The 20,224-nt window shown below is 43.7% G+C and overlaps 1 protein-coding gene across 5 annotated transcripts in view; it reads right to left on the reverse strand.

Moving 5' to 3' along the window:
- Positions 1-19,932, reverse strand: part of SMOC1 (SPARC related modular calcium binding 1) — a 133,981-nt gene extending 114,049 nt beyond the window's left edge. For 3 of the 5 annotated variants that reach the window (XM_042791098.1, XM_042791097.1, XM_042791094.1), the window contains exon 1: positions 19,698-19,931. In XM_042791098.1, the coding sequence (XP_042647032.1) occupies positions 19,698-19,802 (105 nt within the window). In that variant the 5' untranslated portion in view covers positions 19,803-19,931. Of the gene's footprint in view, positions 1-19,697 lie in introns of all 5 variants that reach the window. The other 2 variants (XM_042791095.1, XM_042791096.1) reach the window with 2 other exon arrangements.
- Positions 19,933-20,224: the final 292 nt, after the last annotated feature.

Here is a 20,224-nt window from a genome sequence, read left to right on the forward strand (position 1 = left end):
CTACATTATTAGAAGCCACAGTAAATTTAAAGATCAGATTTAAAGGCGAGAGTCTTGCAAGCAGTTTTGATCTTGAAAACTCCTTAAGGCATAATCCAGTTTTCCTTCTTGGTAGTAAGCAAGTGCGGACAGCCAATTATGCCACCAAACACCTTTTTACCTTCTATAGCCACACAAACACTGAACATTCCAGATTATACTCCTCCAAAGAACAAGAAACAGTGTTAGAGAGCACACAAGGCACCAGCACTCAAAGCTAAATTACTTAAGGAGATTAACCTAACTGTTAAGAGCTCAAACCTGCAGCTGATTTCCCCTTACAGACCTCCAACTGCTCCGAGTCCTCAAGCCTGTACAGCCTTCCACGGATCTCACACTGTAGATAACGGAGTGTGCATTTTAGCTACATGGTGTGAGGTAAAACCAGTTTTACGGTGCAAGTAAAACACTGCTGATGTGGTTCTGCACTGTGCAAGTCTGAAAGTCTGTTTTGGCAAGCTTCCCATTTTAGTATCCGAGTACCTGATTTTTTTCTTAAAAATCCAGGCTCTTACAGAATGGAATGCTGAAACTCTTTTGCAGTGGTCTCCTCTGAGAAGGTTTGTTCCCAGCCTAAAAAGGCAAAAATACCCCTAGATCTCACTTCCAGAATGTTTGGCATTCCATAATATTTAAATAATTCAAGATGGCAAGTATTTCCTGGATGTTTTCCACTGTTCCTCCTCATACAGTTACAGCATAACTGTGTCCCCAGAACAGACTTCCAGCTACATCTTCCTGTTGAGCAAAACCCCTGAGGTCAGTGTCCTAGCTAGGGAGCCAGCTACTCCTTGTACAGTTAAAGCCACTAGAGGGCATTGAAATTTGCTCTGAAAATCAGATTCGGTATTAGATAGGTCTTGCTCTATAGGGAAGTCAGAGACTTTGATACCAGCTTTCTCTACTCAGAGTCCTCTGTCTGCAGGGATCACATCACCACTTGGATACTAGTGTGGTCTAGAACCATACAAAAGACATCCCACAGTTATTGTAACTGCCTTAACACAAGATTTGAGCCTTTAGCTTACATCAGCAAACTCACCTCATCAAGCCACAAATCACGTCAAGCCGTATCTTCCCACCCTGGCACACCACTGTGTACATTGGTCAAGTTTTTGCCAACTCATTGCAATTTTTTGGTAATTTGGAAGGCAGAAAGGATTTCTGAGCATTCTCTGCCCCACCTGCAGACAGCAATACCATCTTCTTCCCTTCTAGGCTAAGTTCAACATTGCTAAATGTTCCAGACCTGCTTTCCTTAATCCCATCAAGTGCCTTCTTCACAGTTGCAGAGTGAACGCTTTAACATACTGTGTTTATATACACCCATGACAGATTTTCACTTTCGCATGCTGCAAACCTAAACAAGGAGAACTAAAGGCAACTGACAATCCTGCACTCAGATTTAACAAGCAACAGATGAGCAGCGAAGTCCTGCACTCAGTTGAATCATCTCACTGTTCTATTTCAAGCAAGCACTTAAATATTTGACAATGGCGAATAAAAAGCAGCTGTCAAGAACCATGCACAGGTTGGCCCTCAGACTTAACAAAGAGAAGGTAGATGTTAAAAGCCTAAATTAATAGTGTGCCCTAACTAGGCTAAACCTAGTTCATCACACTCATACCTGAGGGCTCATAGTTTCCTTCCCCTATTCAGACAAAAACCTTTCAGGGTACATAGGGACAAACCCATCCACCAAAACCTCTTGAAAATTTGGTTTCTAGTGCACTACAGATAACTTTTGCAGGTTCTGAGGAGCCACATAATCTCCTCAAGTGCTGCTCCACATCCAGTTTGAAACCAACTTGCCCAGGGCATCACATCACATTGTCATAACCAGTGTGATACAACCACGTTATTCTGGGGATTGCATCTTGCCCTCGTGCAGGTCAGTAAGTGGGAGTAAATATGTTAAAGCATGCCTGTTTAGAGCATCTTCAGGTCATCCACCCAGCTCCATGAAGTCCATGAAGTGCTCTTAACAGATCATAGGTGTGTCTTCTACAGTTGTTGGCAAAGGTGGGCATCCTTGCAGAGTTCAAAAGTACATGTAAACAGTTTGGATCTATCCACACCACTATACCAGGTATGCAGGGAAACCTTCCAGTCAAGTGCCAGGATAAAACTAATTATAATGCCAAAGTTGGGATATACAAGTTACCCCAGGTCTCTGCTGGAGAGATGTATAGTCTTCTTTTAGCAGATAAATTCTTGTAGATAGCCAATATAGATGTTTAAAGCAAGCCTGGACAATTCTGGTGTTCAAATATACCTGCACTAGGTATAGTGTAAGTAGAAAGCTCTGCCAGCATAGGACACCAGAAAAATGTTTCTGTGTTAAAATTATAGAGATTTGCCTTCAGCTGAGGTTAACCCAGACACCCTTAACTATTCACACATTGAAACTGTCTGCCTCATTTCACATTAGCAAAGAAATAAGCTATTATTGTTTTGAGACATATACCTATTCAGGGTGGGGGGAATAAATCCTCCATATTCAACAAGCTTTATGCAGAGTCTTAGCCTACTCTTTAAAAAGCTGAAGAAACAGTTTGTCTTACACTTCATTGGAAGTTACTCCTCATGCATGTAAAGCTTCTCTTTACTTGGCTGGAACGTCATACCAGAACACTGCAACTCAGCACAAATCTGGGTGGAGTAGAGGCCTATTGTATTTTTTTAGTAGACATTAACATTTGTTCCTATTCTCAGCTATCACAACTCATGGCGAGTACACACAGGCTTTGTTTTTGCTAAGTAGACAGCATGAAGAACCTTGCATTTTGAACAGTACAAAAAAAAAAAAAGACTCTCTTCACTCTGAACAGATGGTAAGGAAGCATAACTAAGTTAGCATAGCTCCCAAGTGTACTCTACAGGAAAGGAAAGCAGTGTTTTATCTTTAGAGTTTAACTTGTAGCAGACTCAGAGCTGTAACTTTTTTTCACAGGGGTTATAATGGGACAGCATTAAAGTTCATAACTAGCACTTCCAGACTTTGCCTGGAGCTCTTAAGTACAACTCAAGGATTTACTGCACATTATGTACCTACCCAGTGTTCATAAGTCACACTATTGGTCCTTGCTTAAGAATAAATACCAGGTGCTCTTACTGAACCAACATCTCCAATCCAGTGATGTGCAAGCAGTCCAGCTTGGGTGATGAGAAGAGTTAATAAACTAGTCTTTGAGAGCAGGTAAGAAGCTGGGCTTCTGAAAGAAGAGAGGTGCACTTACTGTCAATGTAAGTTGCGTATCCAGTCTCCAAAAGATAAGTTGGAAGCAGACATGAATTTTTCAATTAGTCTGCTTTTAGAAGCTATTTCAAAAGTTAACCTTACTTAATTCACTAGCAGGTTGCATGAGTGAAACAGCTGAAGCACTTCTAAGTGTCTTAATTGCCTGATAACTAGAAGCGCTAAGTCAGTATGAAGAGAAAGAGCCCATTTTCAGCACAGGCAGGCTATCAGCAACTGCAGTATCATAATGAGAGCTCCTGTAATCTAAAAGCTCTCCAACTTCCAAGGTATGTTAGTGCTTCAACCAGGAAGCTAGAGCTGTCTAGACAGCCTTCAGTAGCTGCCCTTCATCCAGACTTGACCACCAAGGCAAGTGACTAAATCCAGCTCCAGCCATAAAAATGGCAGGCAAAATTTAAGTGTCAGTCCCACCACAGGAGTTGTCTGGCTGTAACTCACAGAAGGACAAGGCAACAAGCTCAACACATAGCAGCGGATCGGAAAACACATGAGCTTGGAGAAAAACCAACAGTATGGATGTAGCATAAATGACTGTTTATGGGTTGAAAAAACAGACTGGAAACAGGCTGCTGTTGCAGCTCAGGGGTACCCAACTAAGTTTGGTTTTTGTTGCCCTTAATTGCCAACAATCTTAACTCAAGCAGTGGTGCTTCAACAGCTTGGGCAGACCTTTTTTTTTTTTCATAAGTTGCTTTATTTTACTTAAAGCTTATACTTTCCACAAAATCCTGCCAAAAGGCAACAAGCAATTCAAGAAAGAAAGTACAGTTTTATTACTGCTTTAAAGTGTACAGTCAGTAAGTGCTTGTGAATTGCTACAGTGGCATAGCCTTCATGAGGCTTTGAGAAACAATTTGGTAGAGGCCTAAATACTCTAGATTAAAATGTTAGAGAAGTTGGCAGATTCTGGAAACTTCAAAAGGTTTATTTCTATCCTGTTTGGAGACTGTTTGTGACCAAAATTACTAACTTCTTACTGTTTAGCAAAAGATGGAATTTAAAAACAACTATCAGAGAAAAGTTTTAGCTTCAAGCAACAGTAAAAAGCAAAACAACACACAACAACTTGTTAAGAGATGAGAAGTGAAGTTTCAGTCTTTGACATACAGGATATTTAAATAGACAACATAAGTATTTGGGCAGTAGCTTTTTTCTAAAGCTACTTCTGTTCGAGTATTTCATATTTCTTTCCATGATCAAGCACAGAGCACTAGCACTATTACATGTCAAGTTTCAGAACCTGCAACTTGAACTCAGAGAAGAAAACTGCTCACAAATTAAAACTGGTGCAAAGTTACGATCCTATGACTCACTGGATAATGCTGACATAACTCCAGCTAGGTGTTTTGCTGAAAAGGGCCAAACATACTTTCATCAGTGAAGCAAAGCATGGGGGCTTGTCCATACCTAAGGATGCAGAACACCAGATCTAAATGTTGTATAGATGCTCCTTTAAGTTTCTCATGTTGAAATTTGTCAGGAATTACAGTATCTAGCACTCTTTCAGATTTTTTCAGGACCAGCAGTGGCACTTCTTCCCATCATTAACTGTGTACTCTCTTCCCCTTCCAGAAGGGGAAGATGAAAAGCCAATCCCTAGGTTTGGCTGTGACAGCCTTGCAGTGCCACACCAAGATTTTGAGAGGCTCCTAAAAGAGCCAGAACTTACAGAAATTACCAACATCTAGGTGCTTGAATTCCTATGGGATTTAGCACCCATCACCCACCTAACTCACTGCCCGAGAACCCGCATCAGTACCCCATGATCTGAAACACTGGTAGTGTGTAGAAGCTAGAATGCCAAAGCACTAAAGTTGATCAGGCTTTCCTCTCCCTTGCTATGGAAGTCACTCACTCCCTATGTTAGACACATGCCTGCAAAGCAGCTGTTCACAATCAGTACAGAATCGCAGTCCTCTGGAAGCCGAGGCACTCCTATGGAAAAAACAGAGTAGCAAAATCAATACTGAAATCTAAATGCTTATGGGAACAGAACCTGAAAGTACTCAGTCAATTCGAGGCTACATCTTAAAAACGAAAAACACAGCAGAATGCATGTTAGACTACATCTTCTCTGAGTCTGTTTAGGTGCACCGGCATCATTCACAGCAAAACCATACGCAACCTCTGTAAGACATCCATATTGCCTTGAAAAGTGTTGAAGCAGTTGACTTCAGGGCACATCCAGTTTGACTGACATGTAATCTCCACTTTGGTGGTACTTCCAGAAGCACAGGTACATCCATTGCTGACTCTACTGCAGGTTTTCCAGGCCAAGACAGAATTGCTCCTTCAGCCTGTAGACCAACAGTGTAGAACCTGGTCTGACCAGCTGTATGGTGTTTGCATGGCAATGTTTTGGTAGCAGCATGGTGCAGAAGTGGCCTCTGTGAGAATAAGTCAGGGGTTGCACCATGCTGGACACCGCTGGTTCCACAACACACCCACTGCAGACCAAAGGTGAGCCCATCAGCCAAGTTGGCAATGCCTCTGAAAATGTAAAAGCAAAATGTCACATGGCAGGGGGAAGAAGTGTGAGAAGCCGCAGTATGAACAAGGTCAGAGAAGGAGGTGCTCTAGATGCCAAAGCAGAGGTTCTTCTGCAGCCCATAGAAGAGACCATGGCGAAATAGGTATTGCCCTACAGCCCATGGAGAGGATGCCACACCAGAGCAGTTGGACATTTCATGAAGGAAGCTGCAGCCCACAGAGAGCCCACAATGGAGCAGAAACCGTTCCAGTTTGCAGATTCTAGGCATCATCCTCACACTTCAGCTAAGAGCTGACCATGCTGTTTGGTCCTGTGGATAACTTACTGTCATCTTGCTTGTCATTAGAGGTGACTGTGAGACCTAAGAAATGCAGAGATAGTTTGAAATCTAGAAGGGAAGCTTTCCCTGGCATAAATGAATAAAACAGCAAATAAATCAACCAAGGGAAAAAATGGGGAATTAAGTGAATGCAAATGATTAATTACTTCTGTTTAATCTTGTCACGTTGACTGACACCAAGTCAGAGGTTCTGAGAATTCCCATCTTTCCAGGAGAACAGTTGACCTTTCAGACTGATAAAGAAACCTCTGCCTTTTGTTTTTCTTTTCTAGCCTAAGAGCTTATATTGCAGTTACCAGAGTGGATTCCAAGCTTCAACTGAGACAGACACTTGCCAGTTATTCATTCAACCCTCCACAATTGCCTCTTTACTAGCTTGTAGTGTTTGTTGAATCACTGCCATCTGAGTTTTAAAATAGGATGGTTTTATAATTTTACTCAATTTCCAAAAAGACTTCCCCAAAAGGGGAAATCACACTTAAAGGGAAGCTTCCTACAAAGTCAAGCTTACTGTCTGAAAGCAGTAGGTCCAACTAAAACTGCTGAAGCTGAGCAGTCTCTGCATACAGCACTGTATTTAACATAGATGTTGCCCTACACTACATCTATAAAGATTCCCAAGAGCCAGATGTACATTCTAACCATCATCAACTGAACAAGATGACATTGAGTACCATCAACTTCCTCTCCAGAAAATAACTAAGACTGAGGCATATCTGTCCCTAAAGTAAGGGGAAACTTCCTGGTGCTTTTGCTTCACTTCAGGGATCTGGATCTCCAAGCCAAGTGCTCAAGATGAATAAGCCAGGCAGCAGCTTGACAGGAGTTTCAGTTAAAGAGTTGATATTGCAATCCAGCACTGCTTTACGGGCAAGAATAAGGACAGAGCTGGGAAATGAGGAAGAAGAAAGTACTCCTTACTCTTTGGGAAAGAAATTCTTCCTCAAACCCTGTCCCCTTCCTATTTTAAGAGGTTTCCTCTATTCAGAGCCATCAAATCCTGATTGCAGTTTAATACAGGGCATTAACTAAGCAAGCTTCATCAGTGTCAACATTTGTAAGTACTGTCTTCAGTTAGTATCTTGCTGAATCCAGTAGCAACTTCATTCAGATGTTTTGTGTAAACAATGCGTAGCACTGGTGTCAATCACCTCACAATAAAACAGATGCCAAGAGAGTCTTCTATTTTTAAATCAGCATCTGCTAGTGAAACAAAAGCCACTAGCAGGTCCCACTAAAGCAATTTTAGATAAGTATGGTTCTACCCATATGAACACTGGCATGAGATTTAACAAGATTATCTCTTCTCACTTGATCCTAATTGGTTGCCTTAGGAAATGTATGGATATGCATGAACATTAGCCTGCCATACAGTGAAGAGTTGACATGCTTGGCTTAGGCTGTTTGTGGTAATCCCTAGGTTTGCTTTCTAATAAATACTAACCAGAGTCAAGCCAAAGATAACACCCTATTCTGTCCTCTTAATTTAAGGTGACCTCATCACGTCCATCATTAGCCTTCTGGCACTTCCCGAATATAAGCACTTGTATCCTCCATGGTTTCATGCAAGGTGAAGACAAGGAAAGAGAAGTGAAAGTCATCTTCAGCTTTTGCTCTGACATGCTGCACTTAATCACTCCACTGAAAGGTTGATTACATCTCTCCACCTGAGAGGAGTTTATCAAAGCTGAATAAACTGAAGGAAAGCATGTCAGACAGAAAATGTATGTGCAGTTTAACTTGATTTACTTGCCCCAGTGATTTCCAAAGAAAAGCATGAATTCCTGAAGTTGGACTCACCTTTGCCAGGAGGAAGGCTTCAGGCAGGGTTCAACAAGAACTACCAAGTTCAAAACTGTCCTCCCACTCTCCTTGCTCTGCCTGAACAGAGGCACACACAGAGAATACACAACTTGGAGGGTGTGGAGCAGAGTTTGACATGAGTCAGGTCATAAGGAAAAAGCTAGTCAGAAGCTTTTCACCTATAGCTATTCCCAAGGTGATGCTATCAGTGGTCAGGTTAACTTAAGTAGTTATAGTGGAAGCTCCCCACTTAAGGTCAGATGTGGACATTTTCTTAAGAAAAGCAATAATGAGCTCAGTTGCATGGGACAGCTGAGAAGGTATCAAGTTTAGCAGGAAGAACAGTTACTGTGATACCTATCTTTTTTAACATAGGGAAACAGAGATACACCTTTGGAACTCAATATTATTTGCCACCGAGAAAAACCTGCTGTCAGCTGAAGTTAGACTTTCTATTTGGGACTGTCATTCACCCAACAGCTCAAGTGTTGCTTGTGGTTTTGTAAAGTTTCAACTAAAATCAAATCCTTCTCTTTGTAAATTGCACGGGATTTTCCTACTGAATTCTTCCCATCTACTCTGGGTCTCCTGAGGGGGTTATGTGAAGCAATTGTGGAAGCTTTTCTTGGTTTTAGTTTGTCTTCGTGTCAACAGAACTAGAAGCAAATCTTGGAGACTTTTAGGTAAATTCTTTAGAATTCCAACAGGACACTTAAACTTAGTTTACTTCTGAGACTTACCAGCTATTCAAGCTAGATCAGACTCTCAAATATTTCAGCTCAAAATGTACTTGTCATTTTACTGGGTCAGTTAGAGATGTTGAAGGGCAGGTTTTAAGAATGATCGAGTTTACTCAAGTGTGGCAGATTTTTTTCTCCTACTCAGTTCCAATTTCAGCATCAAAAAACCCTAGTGTTCTAGAAAACATACTGAAGTTTTTCTGACGTTAACTCTACAGGCAAAACTATTTGGAAGTTGGGAGTGATTTTTTTTTTTTTTTAAATCACTTTCATGCAAGAACCACACACAACACACACATGAACCAGAATATGTTAATCCTCCTAGGTAAGAGCTAACATAGCTACACATTATAGCTGTTTATACACCAACAGATGCTACAAAACAGAGTAGATGAGTCAAGGTGCTTTATGCTATGGGTGTTTTTACATCCAGAGTACAAATCTGCAAACCATACACTGCAGTATGTTGATGAGCAACAGCTAGCTTCAGTTCCGATGCTGCTGCCAAAGTGCTTCAGGTAAAGAAGCACTTTGTGGTAAAGAAAAGCTCTACTTCTTTCTGTTCCCAATCCAGATAGATACCTAAAGGAGTTCCAAACTATCGTTCACAATGAAAATCCTGAAATTTAGATAGTCTCATTGACAATTGAGGACAAAGACAAGAAAAGCATCAGCAGCCCTAGTTTCACACTGATTGCTTTCCACACCCCATCCTATTCACCTTCAAAAGACACCTATAGTAGTGACAACTTGGCAAAAGTTTAAATTCATTAGTTATTTAAAGCTCCATGAGCCACCTTAAATGTAATCCTGATTTTCAGGGTATGCATAACTGATAGGTGATCTGTGAAGTTCAGAATTACTGCAGTTAGATTTTAACAACTCTGCAAGTTTTAAGAAGGGTAGTAGCTTAGGTGACAGCTCAAGTCCAGCAGAATACAATTTTTTTCTACCAACACACTTGTTACTTTGGGAGAACTGAGGAAAGGACAAAACCCGGCAGCCCTGGAAAAGTTCAGTTTTCCAAATCTTCAACAGTTACAGCCAGCAGCATCCAGACTTGAGGGCCAACTGACCTGCCTCAGTGTAAGAGTCCTTAATTTAAAAAAGAAAACCATCACCAAGTTGGAGCATAAAGCACTTTCAGAGTTCACTATGAAGAGAATGCTCAGCTCCCTGGAAGTTCCTGAAGATCAGCCAGCATCCAAAAAAATAAATTTAGGCTGACATACTTCCAGACAATGAGTTTAACCATCATTAATATGCTATCACTAGCAAAGTATGTTTATGTCCATTTTGTAAATGTCTGTAGAAATTACACCTATTACTTCTTCTACAGTTCAAGATTAAACTAGGAAGAGTAAAGTAAGTGCCAGACCAGTTACTGCCACTGAGAGAACATCCGGATTTGATGCAGCAGAACATCGCTGGCTCTACAGAGCAACTAACAAGCCAAAGCCTATAGAAGACAGCTTTGATTTTCAATCCTGCATTCAAGGGTATGATTCCTGCTCCTAAAAATACCGGCTGTACCTTCATAGCAGTTAAGAAGGAAAAATATCCTACAAGATACTGACAAAGTCAGAGGAATGCTGGTAGGAACTCTGATAAAGCTTCATACCAAATCCCTTTATGGTTTACCCCCTTATAGAAAACATGAGCCACTCATCAGGTAGCACATCCACCAGCCATCACCCAAATACCTTCTTCCACCATTAGGCATTACCTATTCATAAGCAGCAGCTGCTTTGGCATCACTTCATATTTTACCTATAAAACTGCAGGACAGCATCTCTAGAATAACCCAAAGCATTTAGGTACAGCAGCCAGAAGCACCGTTCTCTTGCAGTCAAGAGGTAAACCCACAGACTTGTACACATGCAGTGCACTTAAGATATCCTATCCCATGACACCCACTTTCAGACGCTAAGTTAAAGCTCTAGCAGGCTACATTTATGCATCTAGCATAATTTTCAGGAATATTTCAGATGCATTACATCCAATTGAGGGCAAATAACACCAACAGCAGCATCACTGAGAATCTAGTTGGCTACACTTTGTTACAACATCAGGAAGATATGGCATCAGGGCTGCATTACTGTCTTATATCAGATCCCTTACCTGACAGAATACCAAAGCCTTGGAGGTAGATATTGTATTGTTTTTAAGTTAAAAGGGTGGAGCAAATTCTTCTAGATTTACATGTCTTAATCTAAAAACACAGAAGGGGAAACAAGTGAAGTTAATCTCTAGAACTGTGTAGCAAAAAAGCAGTGAACAGTCCAGTTAATTTTAGATGTATAAGTCTTATGGACTTCTACCCTAGAAGTATTTTGCTTCCACTAAGATTGACAACCGTACACATTAAAACTCACCTTTCCCTTACAAATTTGGAGCAGATTATCCTCTAGTGTTCTAGACACATACACATTTTTAAAAGCTACTTTTGCACACAATTTATCTACCTCTGCAATGCTTGCCTGCTCACTTTTAAGAGCAAAGGAATAAGACAAATGCAAAACTCCAGGCAGAAGCCAACGAGAGTTGCCACCTTTCTGTACGGTAGCTAGACACAAATCAGAAGTAGCTACCTGGCTCAGACAGAAACCCCTTTATCTGGCCAGTATCCACAAACTCCAACTCATTTAATATCCTCCACCCAAGAGCTTCTGGCTTTTTAGTTCTTAACTTGCACCTCATTCCATCAAGTATTTGTTTAAGCCTAAGTGTAGCCTGCATGTAAATCCGCTTCAAAGAAATAGGAAGGGAAATGGTTTGATGTACCAGCAAGAACAGGCTCTTTAATCTTCATGCTATGCAAGGGAGTCTATGCTGCAACAAAAGAATACCATCTTATCTGCTTCTGACTAGCGTGTATCTGGTACACACAGAAGCAAGATTTAGAGATAGTGTACATCTGGACATCTTTCCTAGGCATGTGTCCCTGTTGTACATTAAAGGATACCACTACCTTTACCAGGTGTTTTCACCTGGAGATGCTTCCCTATCCATTTGATTCCCAGTTCACGCCCCCTCTATACCAGAGGTATCCATACTGCTGCTTCTGCGGCCCAAGGAGCAGCACTCAGTTTTATGGTGACTGTGAACATAAGATAGTTACCTTTACATTAAGACTGCATTGAATTGTTTTAATTTGCTGGAGTGTCAAACCCTAAAGTATTAGAATTACAACTGAAGGATTAGATGATCTCATATTTCATGTTCCCCATATAACCAAAGAAAGAGTTCTTAAACCAGTATTCTGGAACTCCACAAGAGTATAGAACAAGCACCATTCAGTGTATCACAACAAGCCCAAGTATAGCAGCTAAGCTAGTGGACTTTTCTCATCAGAAGGCAGAGTATGGTTTCCCCATGCAATTTAAGTGATTGATCTCCGCCATGCAACAGGGAAGAGAACAGGGATGGGCAACATTTTCCACATTCCTTCTAGTCTGTGATCCAGCTAATGGTAGCATAGGACTGGTAGCCAAGAGAAACTCTGAAACAGAATCTGCCCACTAAGTGTTTGGAACTTCTCCTCCATATTTGAGGATCAGCAATTCCCTCCGGATAAGATTCCAACTATCATTAACTGGACCATTGGCCAAGAAGAAACCTCAGAAAAGCAAGTTATTTCATCTGTCCTACTTCCCCATCTTCCTTATTCCTACACACTTTCCCTTCCGCTTGCTGTGATTCTTTCTATCAGAAGCTCACTCATGAGAAAGCCCTCACCTTTACCATCCCTTCAATCCCAGCTTTAATCAAATGTCTCAGTGGCACAGAACAGCAGGTTCCTTCCACTCTGAAAATGGTGAAATTACATTCTTTTACTTTGCCATAGGACTCAGAACAGGGACAAATTATGTTAGGCCAATACTCTTCCAGCAATGGATCAAATTTAACTTTAGACTGACAAGGGCACCATACAACCCACTGAGCCAGTCTCAGTAGATTCAGTCTATGCCTTGCACAGAAAGAATGTTGCATGCAGACAGCCTGCTTCCTTCCCCCTAGCCACTCCAAATCAAAGTATATGGGACAGGGCAACCCAGTTTACAAAACCGTGGCACATGGTCTGGGTCTGTACTCAGGTACTGAACAGTGTGGTACTCAGTGGCATTTATGTCTGTACTACCATTCTGCTCATTCATTCACGTTCTTCATGCAGAGGGAGTAGTCGCTCCTTAGGAACTCCAGCTTCAGCCCAGGAGAGGAGTCTGGGTGCCCATGGCAGAGCAAATTATCTGCCTACTCGCACCAGTTTCTGTATGGCTTCCTCCACCTGCATGGAAGAGTCTGCCAGCAGCACTGGTGGGTAGCTTGTCTAGGCTTTGCTGCCAGACTCCACTTGACAAAACCCTGAGCCAATCTTTAATGATGCAGCCCTGTTCCTATAGTAACTAGTGTTATTTTCCCATCTTTAGGCACAGGTGCTTCCCCTCAAGGTTTAAGTTTGCTCTCATTTCACACCTACCACTCACTTCCCCACTGCATTGCTACATGCCACTCCAAATGAGAACACCTGTCAGTGGGCCCTCAAAAGCAGCTGGCTCAGCCAGAAGCCAGTGGGAGGCAAAAATGCACAAACTCAACATGCAAGCATGTCCTCCCAAGCAGGTTACAGCTGGGAGACCACCGGGGAAGAGCCTGATAGTGCAGGCAGTTGGGAGGCTTAAGCAGGCTCCTAAGCCACTGCTCTGAGGACAGAAACACAACTGCTCCAGAGAAGCCAGCATTAGAAACATTGGACAGAACAACCTTCCACCAAAGCTGTTACTCCAGGCTGCTGCTGGCACCTTAGCATCATCCCGTTAGACCCAGGCCAGTCTTAAGGGTACCTCGGAAGGCTCAAGCAGACTAGAATGAACCCCCTTCATAAGCCAAAGCCTCTGTTTGCTCCATCACCCTACCCCATGCTGTAGGGACTGAGCTTCCAGCATGTAGGCCTTTTACTCAGATAGCACCGGCTTCCCTCAGCAGTTCCTGCACGGGAATAGAACCATATTTGTCTCCTCATTTGTGAGTGGGCAGGCCCACTATACAAGGCAATGTTTTACTCAAACAAACAGACAATTCTTCTCTAATAATCATGAAATATCACTAACACTATCTACAGTGTTACTGTATCATCCCACAGGAGTCTAAGTTGCATCAGGAGGCTACTGTGATAAGGAGAAAAAACAACCAGGACAGGAGCCATGAGCCTGATTTCAAGGTAAGGCCTCATCCTGAGGGAGCTGACTGCTCTCAGGCTGAAGAGCTGCTGATAGCCTACGTGAGGTCACATACAAAGAGCTCCTTTGTATGGTGGGTGGTTGTTTTCACTGCCCTGAGTGCAAGCATTACACTCCGGTGTGACTAGCTACACTTTCCTGCTGTTACACTCCTATAACTACAATGCCTCCCCCCCATCAAAAAAAAAAAGAAGAGGACAGAGTTGCATTCTCAGTCATCACCAGAAGGGTTTCAGTGCCGGAATACTCCCTCTTCATACCTACAGGCAGTAAAGCCACCACACACAGAAAGCTTCACAGGGCTCACACGTAAGCTATTGAACACAAGCCTTGTGAGCCAGTCAGAAGAGGGAGACAGTTACATACCACATTCATCACATCCTGGTAGTTTCTCTGTGTAATTAAACATCTCACACTGACCTCCCACCCTACCCAGAAAGCTCCAGCACAGAAGCGATTCACCCACAGCAATAGCAGCCTTCAGTGTTGGAGCAAGAACTTCAAATAAGCATAGGAAGCTTAGAATCCTACCAATGCAATGACAGTAGTTAAGCTTGTAAACCAAAGTAGGCTTCATAGTTCAAGTCACAAATTAATATCTGCTTCTCTGCCAGAGCTTTACTTGATGACAAAGCAGTAAACTCCCATCCCTGCCCACTGAGCTTGGCTCGAGGTCTGCTGTGCTAGAAAGTCCCTGGATGTTGGGTCAGCACCAGAGACCCTGTGGCAGATGCTGAGGGGCTCTGGTGCTGTCACACAGGAGGCTAAATGCGACAATCAGCACCGCAGCCTTCAGGGATTAGGTTCAGTTTCACCTGCATTGCCTCCATGTTTAGCTTTTAATGTGAGTATAAAGTTTATTGTGTAACACTTAACTGCACTGTCAGATGTGCCAGCCCCTGAAGAACTGGAGATTCAGCAGCCAAGTAGGAGACAAATGGGTTTTTGTTTGTTTGGGTTTTTTTGACATAGTAATGTCGCAATTAGTCTGAGATGGCAGGATAAGAACATCTAAGATATTTAAACAGCAGTATTAATATTTCAGAGCTACTATACCACTGAAATGAGGTTTACAGTCATCTCACCAATTGCTTCAGGCCATCTGGAAATGAAAGAAGCCAAGACAGCATTTGCTCTGTGCTGATGGCAGTGAAGATTACCTTAGCACATGACTAGCGCTAGAAGCTTGAAAACTAGTCCAAGAGGTTATCATTGTAGGTGTTCTACCAGCTACAGAGCTTGATGCTGCCACCAGCAGAAATACATGAGCTTTTTCTGTATCAAATCTTTTAGTGGCCAGAAATCTTTCATTAGCAAAGGTCATTAACATGAGTGAAATAGTCTCATAGGCAGTTAGAACACCAACTCTAAGACTACACAGAGCAAGTCAGATCGCACACAATTTTCCTGTTCAGAATAGGACCCGCTGTTCAAATACTAATCTATTGGAACATAATGTTTTAATATTACTCCACACAAGATTTAATCCTGTTCCTCAACACAGTTGCATAATGTATAAAAAGCAAGTCAGATCAGTTTCTTTAGTACACATCAAGGAATTCAGCTGTCCAACATTAAAGGTCTAAATAGGAACAAGGAGATGGAGAAATAATTAGCATTGCTCTATATACAATTAGAGCTTCCACTTAGGCAAGAACATTTCTCACCCAACAAAAACAGAGTATCTATAACCAAAAGCTATTTGCCACAGAGTAACAAATCTGTCCTGTCAGAGGATGGTTTTTTAAAGACTTGCCTTTGGGTACTTATTCCTTCATTAAAATTCATCTCTCCAACAGCAAGGAAATCTAAAACGTTAAAGTGCTTCAGTTGTTACTTATCAGTGTAGACTTTTGCAATGCAGACTCACAATTAAGCTCAAACCAAGAAACAAAATTCAGTCATTGAAAACCTATCCTAAGTTTCATTCTTCTCTTCTAGATCTCCTTTATATGTAGCCCTTTGCTTTTTATTTTTATCATATGTCCTTTTCTAATTTCTTCTCACAACAAAGAATGGTCTCCCTAATTTTAGTAGAGCATCTGTAAAGACACCTGCTTTGTGGATCCCTCCCAGCAAGGCTGCAGTGAGAACACACAGTAGAAAACAGGCTCCTTGGCACAAGCTGCAATGCTGCTTGCTCCTCCAGAGGGAATGGCAAAGCTGCAGGAACCTCTTTAGCACTTTTTACCAAGGTTTTATTTGGTGTTTGAACTAGTAGCCAGATGCATCCAGGAACTCCCATCGCTCTGTGGCACTCCAGTTTATGCACTGGAATCTGTGGGTATCTTCACAGTTTTACCATCTACTACCTTCCCTTTACAACAGCGCTGAACTGGGAGGTCCCCACCTATCTCCAACCAGCATGGCCTTCAAGGGCAGATATGGCATGTTCCCATGCATGAAATTAGGAAGAAACTTACAGTGACTGTCTTGCCCTCCCCTCCCATTTCTTAGTCCTCTGCAGTCACTGGGGGATACAGATCCCCGATCTTCCAGAAATCCAAGCCTGCTCCTAGGACAGCTTTTGACTGCTGCAGTCATGTTCTGCTCCTCCTGCAAGCACCCACCATTTTCCTGTGTATTTGTCATTACTGCCACCAACAGTTCTCTGCCATAAATAGAGCAAGTTCATAATGGTCAGGCATTACACGCAAAAAGCAGAGGGTCTACATAGATCTATCTTTCTGAACTAGAAAGACAAAGGTCACAATTTATTATCCAGATGGGGGAAAACAGACCTTAGTGGCCCAATCTGTTTAATCTGCTATGAAAGAATACTGCTCAAATGCACCACAAAATATGAAATGCAAGAGCCAGCCCAGTCAAACTCCTCGTCTATCACTTCAGGGTCAAGGAGGGGAAACAGCAATACCTACCTGGCTTGTCACACAACTCCAGATCTCATGCCAGCAGAGAGAAAGAGGCATACAGGAAGAGCATACAAATAGAAAGTAAAGCCTGATTATCTTTTTCCAGAAGGCAACATCACTCACAGACACTCTCCAAGTATAGTCAGTTGATCACTTCCACAATGCTCTGTAGACCTACAGGAGTAGGAGTGACCAAGCAATTGCATAACACAGCAGAAGCTTTTATAGAGTCTGTCAAGTGAGGAAACAAGTCACACAACAGCCCTGGGCTTCCAAGTTATTTCTAGGTCACCCAAGATATTAGACTTACTATAGGGTTTCACTTCACACAGTAGTTACTGTCAGTGGGTCACAGCACATATACAAAAGCCAAATGTTTCCTACAGGTCACTGACACTTCCCAAGTCTAAGGGATTCATGTCACTACTTAGTTTTACTATAATAGGCAACAGGAAGCTGTGTGCATCTTTTGAGAGCCAGAAGTACCTCAGCAGGCCAGTAGATACTAGCTGCACTTGTAATTCACTTTGGTATTCAAGTAATCATCTTGAACTAACTCACTTCATCCGTAAGTTTGATCCCTTATTTGCACAAGATATGTAGATATACTTATTTCACTTCAATACCCTTAGTTTTTCATTATTTTCTGCAAAAAGTAGCAAGCCATACTCCTCTGCCTATGTTTTCAGTGACAGTGCTGGCTGCCTAGCTTAGCAGCAACACTACAGTAGTAAGAGGGAAATGCAAGATCAAGAACTTGCTTTCAAAGCTGAACAGCGGTTTTTAAACTTACTCAATGAGTTTAAGTGAGCAGCAGTAATGCTTGAAACATTTCAGCTTGCAAATGTTGTAGTTCTAGTGTTTACCATACAGAAAAAGAAAGTGTGAAAGGGCAAATATCACACCTAGCAATTGAACAACTACAGGATTAGACCCCAGAAGTGCAATGCTGACACACACACACCCCCCTCCCATCCAGGGAGCGCTCCCGACAGGAATGCGCTCTTGAACACAAGTCAGCATGAGAAACACTGGTGTAACTCTGTAATACTCATTAAAAAATGAACAATGACATTTTCTTGTGTACACTGGAATCTAAAGTATGGCACCTTTATACTAATGACAACTTTACTGGCAATGTCTAATCACTAGAGGAGATAAAGCTCAGGGGCTTATCGTATCAATCAACATGGTTGCAAATGAGTAAATCAAACTCCCCACCTTCACATGCACTTAAGCATGACATTTAGAAGGGTGAGAAGACAGGCTTCATGAGTTAAACATCCCGGAAGTTCATGGCTTTCCACTTAAGAGCTCATAAGTTGAAGAAGTTAAAACTTTAAGGCATGTCTTTTGGTAGTACTGCAGACACTGGTGCTCACAGCTGATATTCTCCCCCAGTCACGAAGGGAGAAATAGCAAAGTCAGAGAATCAGCAAAGTCAGTTCACTTCAAGCAAAAACTAAATCAGTAGTCCTTTGTATTTGGTTTTTCCACTCTCCTGAAGTAGCTCCCATTCCAAAGACGACACAGCACAGGGAGCAATTAAACTGCCTTGTAAAGCGTAGTATATAAAAATGGCATCTATGGAAACTGTTTGATAGACAGGCTCATTGTGCACTGCCATTGGGATTTTGGTTTATTCTTTGTTTTAATTGTTCTTCATTAAAGCGCTTAGATACCAGCGCTGATAAAGGGCCCTCGCCATCCAGCCAGACTCTTACTTATCACCTCAAAGCTCCTCTCTATTTGGCACCACTCCAGTTTTGAAGTTTATGCTCAGTTTTGGGTAATACTGATATATGCATAAGCCCCCTATGTTTCCCCATCCTCTGAAACAGGTCTCCAGGAATTTATGGCACACACACCAGTCCTGATCTGCCACGTTCTAACAGTTGCTGTTACACATCTGGCTGTAAATGAAGCTACACAGCACAGCTGAACACAAGGACACCAGTGCAGCCAGTACACTTTCCAGAACTCTGAGAAGCATTTAATAGCCATCATGGTCAAACAGCACTTCTATTAAAAAACCTAGAACATTGCACTAAAGTCCCTATTGTTAAATTTTGGCTGAGTGGAGATTCCAAGGTCTCCTGGTCTTGCCTAACGACAGTGTAAGTTAATTAGGTACTACATTTCATAGCATTTCAGGCTGATGGGTCAAGAATGCACATGGTCAATGCATCCAACACGCCTGCAGAGAGATCAAGTTTTTCCATTTACCCAGAGCTGTGCTTTTATTGCAGCATTGGCTGAAGAACAGCTACTGTTTTGCAGCTTTATAATTGAAAGCTCTCATGCTACTCCATAGTGGTGCTACAGCAGTAACGTTAGCTCACTGGGAGGACCATATTTAGAAAAGATGTTGGGTTCTCCCCCAGAGCAATGTAATAGTTTGGTAAGTGAAATTAAGAGTCAAACATTGTCAGATTAAAAAAACAGAGCTAGACTCCTCCAGGGAGAAGTCTGGGCTGAAGGCATCTAGCTTTACTGCAGGGATTCATTTAATCCCTACTTGGGAATGTTAAAAAAAAAAAAAAAAAAATCCTAACGCTACGGGCTGGGAACATGGGCTACATTAAGAAGGAATATAAAGACAGCCTACCGACCCGTTCCCCCCCCCCCCCAGCCCCGCTTTTCGCGCACTCAACACCGACAAGCCCACGCCGCTGCGCACAACTCCGCGCACTCCGCCGGCACCCGGCGTTTGAGGAGCGGGGAGGCCCCGGCGGGGCTGCGCGCCCGCGGGGAGCGGGGCCCGGGGCCCGGGGCGCTGCCTGCCCGCCGCGGGGCGGCCGGGGCTCCACCTGCGGCGCTGACAGGGCTCGGGGGCGGCGGGCCGGGCAACCTGCGGCGGCGGGGCGGGCGGGCGGGCGGAGGGCGGCCCCGCCGCCGGCTTCACTTACCCGGGGCCCCGTGGCTCGGTGGCCGCGACCCTGAGGCAGATGCAGCAGCAGCAGCGCCAGCAGCAACGGGCGAGCCCCCGCGCCGCGCCAGGCCCGCGGCACCATCGTCCCTCGGCGGGGGGCGGCGGGGTAACGGCGGGGCTCTGCGGCCACCGGAGGCGGCTCTCCCGGGCGGGCGGCCGCCCCTCAGCCCGGCGGCAGCGGCGGCGGGTCGGTTGGCGGGCGGTGCCCCGGGCCGGCTCTGCCCCCTCCCGCCGCGGCAGGTTACCCGCCTCGGCCATGGGGATGCCCGTTATAAAGCCGCGGCGGGGCGGGGCCGGGCGCCACTGACTGCGGTGCGCACCTATCGCAGCGCGGCCGCCGCGGGCCGCAGCCAATGGCGAGGAGGCGGGGGTCCGTCCGCCCCGCCCCTCCCCGCCGCCGCCAGGCGTGAGGCGGGCGGCGCAGGTTGGTCCCGGGCGAGGAGCGGGACGGCTTCCCCGGGCCGGCGGCACCTGGAGCGGCCGCCGCGGAAGCCGGGCGGGCCC

Source organism: Tyto alba, unplaced genomic scaffold (genome assembly GCF_018691265.1).
Source record: "Tyto alba isolate M040663 unplaced genomic scaffold, T.alba_DEE_v4.0 Super-Scaffold_18, whole genome shotgun sequence".
Taxonomy (NCBI): Eukaryota; Metazoa; Chordata; class Aves; order Strigiformes; family Tytonidae; genus Tyto; species Tyto alba.